Source organism: Antechinus flavipes, chromosome 6 (genome assembly GCF_016432865.1).
Source record: "Antechinus flavipes isolate AdamAnt ecotype Samford, QLD, Australia chromosome 6, AdamAnt_v2, whole genome shotgun sequence".
In the NCBI taxonomy this organism is placed as follows: Eukaryota; Metazoa; Chordata; class Mammalia; order Dasyuromorphia; family Dasyuridae; genus Antechinus; species Antechinus flavipes.
The window spans coordinates 247,968,974-247,976,240 of NC_067403.1; the positions used below are offsets into that span (position 1 = coordinate 247,968,974).

A 7,267-nucleotide genomic window follows, 5' to 3' on the forward strand; every position below is an offset into this window, starting at 1 on the left:
TCTCTCCTCATTTCTGCCTCCTGTTGTCCCTGGCTTCCTTTAAGTCCCAATTAAAATCTCATGATCTACAATGGCAGTGTTAACCTCAAATAGAAAAGGGAGCCACTAAACCATGCATAAGGATCTCTAAAATATAAATTATCAGTATCTATGCTTTATTGTATTTTTTTATTTATTTTGTTCATATTTCTCAATTACATTTTAATCTGATTTCAAGTCACTTGGAAGTGTTCCCTTGCACCCATCACTTTGACAGGAAGTTTTCCTAACTCTTAATTCCAGTGCTTTTCTTTTATTTACTATTTGTCCTGTATATAGATGGCGTATTCATATTTATTTACTTATTGTCTTCCCTTTAGATTGTGAACTTTTTGTAGTCAGAGAAGGTCTTTAGTATCTTCAGAACTCTCAGCACAGTGCTTGACATGGATGTAGTAGATGTTGAAAAAAGGTTTAGCTCAGTGTTTGGTGTGTGAAAATGGAGAAGTGGTAAATTCAAGATACCCAATAGAACTCATGTACTTGGAGGTGGATACAGTATATTAGGACCAGGTCATGCAGGTATTTGAGAGTAGATTCTAGAATCTCAGAAATTGGAGAAAACAAAAAATATTTAATAGCAATCCATACCTGAGCAGATATTCCATTTACAAGACCTCCAACAAGTGATCATTTGATCCCTTTATGTTCATCGTAGTAAATGATAAAAGTCAGACATGTTGTAGTTCAGAATAGAAAGAGCAATTGTAGAAAACTGTAATGTGTGGGAAGGTGCACGTTTGAATTAGTTACTTTTGCTGTCTTAATAACTCTCTACTCCAAATCTTCATGGAGTTTCAGAGGCTGCTGTGCAGCTCATGGATTTTTTCAGTGCATCTTTGACATCCTTATTCCGTAGAGTGTAAATGAGGGGGTTGAGCAGAGGTGTGACAAAAGTATAAACCAAGGCAAGCTGCCGGTCTTCGTCCTCTGAGGTGCTGGATCTAGGACGCATATAGACCAGGGTGCAACAGCCATACTGCAGTAGGACCACAGAGAGATGGGAGGAGCAGGTGGAAAATGCCCTCCGGCGCCCCTCTGCAGAGCGAATTCTTAGAATGGTATTGGCAATAAAGATATAGGAAATGGAGATGAGCACAAAGGGGACAGTCAGAACAAAGACACCCACAACAAAAAGAACAGCTTGTTGCACTCGAGTGTCACCACAGGCCAGACGCAAGACAGGTGGGGCATCACACAAGAAGTGGTTGATCTCCAGGTGGTGACCACAGAAGGGGAGAGTGAAGATCAATACTGTGAGCTGCATATCAAGGTAAAAAGCCAAGCCCAGGGAAGCAACCACGAGCTGGATACATCGCTTCTGGGTCATGATGAGAGTGTAGTGCAGGGGATGGCAGATGGCCACGTAGCGGTCATATGCCATGACGGCCAATAAGAAACAGTCTGTACCACCAAGGGTACAAAACACGAACATCTGAGCTGCACAGCCAGCCAATGGGATGGGTCTTTGAGCCCCAAAGATGTTGGAGAGCATCAGTGGTACCACAGTAGTGGTGTAACAGATCTCTAAGAGGGACAGATTGGACAGAAAAAAATACATGGGGGTACGGAGGGATGTGTGGGTATACACAGCCCAGATTATAGCAGTGTTACCACAGAGGATCATTATGTAAAGAAGGAGGAAGAAGGAGAAAAGGAGGGCTTGGATCTTGGGGGAGGTGGTGAACACTCGGAACACAAACTCAGTAGTGCCAGACTGGTTAAGATGGAAAGTATTGAGAGAAGACATTTCATCTGCCAAAGAGAAGTACAAAGTTAAACTGAATTACCAGTAACTGCCTAGGAAAAATAAGAAACTGTTTTATTCTTAGAATGGTAGAATCATAGAAATATGGAGATTTGAAGACCTTTAAAAAGTGATTTTTGGCAAATCTCTTCATCTTTATATTTTTCATATTCTTATCTGCACAACAATGGGATTGAACTATTTAATGTCTAAGATCTCCTGTAGGACAAACATTCTATATTCTACATTCTGCTCTCTTTTCCAATTCTACATATTTTGTTCTAAAACCAGTTACTTGGAGTTTCTTTGGCACCTATTATATATCAAGTCCTGTGCTAAATGCTGGGGATACAGAGAAAAGCAAAAAAACTAGTTCTATTTTCAGTGAGCTCACAGTCTAATGTGGAAGCAACTATATACAAAGAAGATACATACAGGATAATTGGTGGTTGGTTCAGAAAGAAAACATAGAATTAAGGAGAATCAGAAAAGTATTCCTATATGAGGGGTCCTCAAACTTTTTAAATAGGGGCCAGTTCACTGTCCCTCAGACTGTTGGAGGGCCGGACTGTAGTAAAAACAAAAAGTTTGTTTTGTGGGCCTTTAAATAAAGAAACTTCATAGCCCTGGGTGAGGGGATAATCATCCTCAACTGCTGTATCTGGCCCGTGGGCCGTAGTTTGAGGACCCCTCAAGACAGTCGGGCTGTAGTTGAGGTTTGAAGAAAGCCATGGAAGCTAGAGATAGAGGTGAGGAAGGAGGAAATTCCAGGCATTTGGGATAGCCATGAAAATATTTGTAGACAAGAGATAGAGTACAGTATGTAAGAAGCATAAGTAGGCCAGACTTATTAGCGGGGAGTAAAATTGAAGATAAGAAAGGTAAGAAGAAAATAGGTTATAAAGGGATTTAAAATCCTAACAGAAGATTTTATATTTCATCTTGAGTTTTATAAGGAGCCCCAGGAGTTAGTTGAATGGGTATGGAAAGGTTAGGGTCAGACATGAATTTTAGCACAATAATTTTGAAAGCTGAGTACAGGATGAAATGAAATGATGAAAGACTCAAGTTGGGAAGATCAAGCATCAACCTTTTGCAATAATCTAGATATGAGGTAGTGAGAACCTGACTCAAAATGTCATAGTATGTGGTGAGAAGTGAGAGAATGTCCTAGAGATGCTATAAATTGTAGCTATGATAGCCTCGAATAACTGATTGAATATAAAATTTCCCTTGCAACTTTGACATTCAATGTTTTAAAGTTATTTTTGGCCCTGAAGTTCTTCATCCCATGTTTGAAGATCCTTTCTAGTTCTTAATTCTATGCTCAACATTTTAGAGTTTCCTTCCACTTTGAGAGTCTAAAATGACATTTTAAGGTCTTTTTCATCTCTGATATGTTTTAAGTATAACTCTAACTCATTATTTCATAATCATCAATGAAATACATAAAATGTTTTAGGATCATAGATTTAAGATATTCAAGACCTCAGAAGCCATTGATTCTAACAATCACATTTAATAGATAAGGAAGCTAGGTTACCTAGGTTTACTCAGTTAGTTTACTGAAGCAAGATTTGAACTCAGCCCTTGACTCCAACTCTAGTATGGTATCTATTGCATCACTCATCTCTGGTGTGATAAATGGATCCTAAAGAATTTTTTTTCAAACACATATGGTAATCTACATGGGCTCACACAGATGGTAAACCTTGGAGGCATTAATTGTATCCAAGTCTGCTGATGTATAATCCTACCAAGTTTTTTTTTTCCCCCTCAATAGTACTTTTTTTCCCAAATACATGTAAAGATATTTTCCAACATTCATTTCTATAACGTTTTTTAAATAACATTTTGTTAAACCCATGTTATCTACTTTTCCTTGCTGCTTCTCTATTTAATATTTTAAAAATATCAGTCATTTTGTTATACCCTGATTTTCTTTCCTGACATATTAAGTCTGCCATATAATATTGCTTATTGATATTTTTTTCTATGAGCAATCTTCTTTACTTTATATGTGTTCTAATTCTGTCTCAGATATTTAGTATCTGAGTGATCTTGGGCCTGTTACTTGACTAACCTCTCTATGTCTCTTTCCTCATATACAAAAATAAGGATAATAATGTTACCTACTTCTTTTATAACAGTGTTGTAATAAGGATCTTATAAGATAACATCTGTGAGCTTTGTAAACTTTAAAGAACTATATAATTATGACTTGTGATTTTGAGCATTCCCTAGAAATGATAAGATCTTTTTGAGGTTCCTATAAGAGGCTGATATCCTGATAATATTTTCATGACCCACAATACTCTATGGATTTTTCTGTGTGCCTCATAATTATTAAAAAAAGAATAGCTTGATAGTCATGGATTCAAAATGAATGAAAGTGCATATCTTCCCGACAATTTTTAGAGATAATGAAATAAAATTCAGATAAATAATTACCCTGCCAAGCGTTACCTAGTTAATATGTATTGGAACTCACATTTAACCTAAGTCTCCTATCTCTTTGGCCAGTAATACTTCCATTGCAGCAAACATTTACTCAAAGGATTAATTGGAGAGAATTCAAGTGAACAAAACATCTTTTCTAGGTATTACTTAGAGGTTTTGCCAAAAAAAACCAAAATGCTACTTTTCCTTAAAATTTACATCCTCCTTTGGGAATGCAACATTATTTTCAGGAGACTGAGTAAATTAGCTTTTAACTGGCATAAACTCTTCTGAAGGACAGCAACAATTTTAGGATTAATTGAAACTGAAGAGCACATAATTAGAGTAGAATTTTGGGCCTTTGCAGCTGCTGTGCAACCCCCACATTTGAACTGTAAGAAGAGGAAGAGGAGAATAAAAGGGAAAAGAGAAGAGAAGTTAGTAAAAATAATTATCTGGTGTTATCATTTTGCTTAATAACTATGTTTGCATTAAAATTTTGATGACTATCATTAAAGTGAAAATATTATAGAAGCTCAAAGCTTTTATAGGAGCTCAAAAGTTCAAACCAGGAAGAGAAGGCCTCTCCCCTTCCCCCCCCCCCCCACCCCCATTTTGGAAGTAGAATACTATCTGCAACATTCTCCCAAAGGGGTCCTCTACCCTTTGTTTAAAATCCTCCAATGTTAGGGAACCTACTACTTCCTGAATTGGCTCCTTCAAGTTTGGCTTAGCTTCAGTAATGAGAAGAGTTTTGATTATATGGAGAAGAACTCAATCTTTCTTCAATTTTCACTCATTACTTCTTTTTTTACCCTGAAGACATCTAGTTTTTTCAAAGAATAGTTCTTTCAATACTTGAAGAGTTATTATGTCTCCTCTAAGTTCTTTAAAAATATGTTAAAACCACTTATCTACCATTATAAACTTGTCTTTTGGTAGGCACTATGGTACTTACTTTCTCTATGACATTGGACCAGCCAGTTCTCATGCCTGAGATCCAGTAATCTCCTCAGTAAAGTGAGGTTTCATTTGGTCAAACTGAATATGTCTTCTAACTCCAGTTCCCATGATCCTGGCTATTCTCAGTGTCCTTCCCTCCGTAAAATCTGCAAATAATCGATGGGAAGGTACTCCTCATTTTTGAAACTCCATCCCCTGGAATTAATGGACTTGAATCTCAGAATTGGGTTTGAATCAAAACCGCCGAGAAACTGAGATTGTGACTCTACACTGATCTCTTAAGTATAAGGTTACTGGACAGATGCAAAGAATAAGAACATACTTAAAGGCTAAGATATACTTTCAAGTATTTTTAGTGCAGTCACATGGAATATAGATTGATTTATTCTAGATAATCTTAGAAACAGAATTTAGATGTATGGGTTGAAATTGAAGAGAAACTGATTTGAATTTGGTGAGCTTGTGTTTGTGTTTGACTTTTGTGACCCTGTGTGAACCATAATACACAATATTGTCCATGGGATTTTCTTGGCCAAAATACTGTACATAATTGCCATTTTTTCCTCCAAGGTCTTATGGCAAAGAGAAATAAAGAAAATTGTTTGGGATCACATAGTAAATGTCTGAGAGTAAATTTTAATGCAGTTCTTCCTGATCCTAGGGCCAGAGCTTTATCCACTGAGCTACCTAGTCACCTCTGATTGATTGTGTCTATTATTAGTCTTCTTTAGAATGAGGAGAGGAAATTAAAAAAAAAGAAATTTGCATCTAAACTTTGGTATTATTTGAAGGGAATAGCAAGGTGCACATGATAGATTTTAATTTCCTATTCTATGATACTATATTATGGTCATCCTTATTTTGTTCTGTGAATTGGAAATTAAATAAAATTTTAAAATTAAATATGGATATCCATGCACATATATGTGTATATATATATATATATATATATATACACATACATACAAATACATATGCATTTATATGTTTGGATTTATGTATATATAGAGCTATGTGTGTGTGTGTGTGTGTGTGTGTGTGTGTGTGTGTGTATTTTAAAAAAGAAGGCATGGGTGGCTAATGATATGGAATGAAAGAAGGAAGAATAATATTAAAAAATCTTGGATCCATTGATGAATGGCAACATAAGCATTGCTCTCATGATCATTTATATCTGATGATTTATTGTTGCTCAATTTTCAGTTTTTTCAAAGATGTAGACTCTTGGCTCAGCTAAACTCCTTAGTTTAATGAATCAAATGAATGAATTTTGTTAATAATGAATAAATTAATTATGGGAATGCAAATAAAAAGAAAAGGGGCTGTAAAAACTTCCTGGAAATGAATAATTCCAAAGTCAAATTTTATATCAAAGATTTGGTGACCATTTTTGAGAGCTTTTTTAAAAGCAGTTTTCTGCTCACATATGTGTTAATTAAGAAGATCTCTATATCCCTTTCTATCCAGAAGTCTCCATGATTATATGAAGTAAATGTGTTCAAAGAAAAAAAAAGTAATAGTATGATTATTCTTAATTTGAAGCAGCCTGGCAAATTCATAATACCATGCAACAATGGAAATCTCTTTAACATTGAGATAAACTATTTTGATGCATAGATGAAGAAAATGAGGTCCAGATAAGTGTAATCATTGTTCTGAGGCCACAGAGCTACACAGTTTTGATTCAAACTTACAGCCATCTCTTCCTTCCTACCTTCCTTCCTTCCTTCTTCCCTTCCTTCCTCCTTCCTTCCCTCCCTTCCTCCCTCCTTCCTTTCCTCCCTCTCTCTCTCTCTCTCTCTCTCTCACACACACACACACACCAGGCAGTTGGGGTTAAGTGACTTGCCTAGGGTCACATAGCTAGTAAGTGTTAAGTGTCTGAAACTGGATTTGCTGGTGCTCTGTCTACTGGCATGTAGCTGCCCCATTTTATACCCATTTTAATATGATGTTTGCAGTTGATAATGAGTGGCAACTGTCTCTTTGAGAAAAGAGCATTGAAAAGGAAACCAGGGCTATAATCCCAATTCTCTTATTAACTAGTGGTATGAACTTAAACAAAGGGTTATTCTCAGT

The 7,267-nt window shown here is 36.2% G+C and overlaps 1 protein-coding gene across 1 annotated transcript; it reads right to left on the minus strand.

The window, feature by feature from the left end:
• Window positions 1–826: 826 nt before the first annotated feature.
• Window positions 827–1,789, minus strand: LOC127541964 (olfactory receptor 10Q1-like). Its single transcript, XM_051967352.1, has one exon. The coding sequence runs from the start codon at window positions 1,787–1,789 to the stop codon at window positions 827–829; it is 963 nt and encodes a 320-aa protein (XP_051823312.1).
• Window positions 1,790–7,267: the final 5,478 nt, after the last annotated feature.

Coding starts and splice junctions, on each gene's coding strand:
- LOC127541964 (XM_051967352.1), bottom strand. CDS start 1,789: ATGTCTTCTCTCAATACTTTCCATCTTAACCAGTCTGGCACTACTGAG.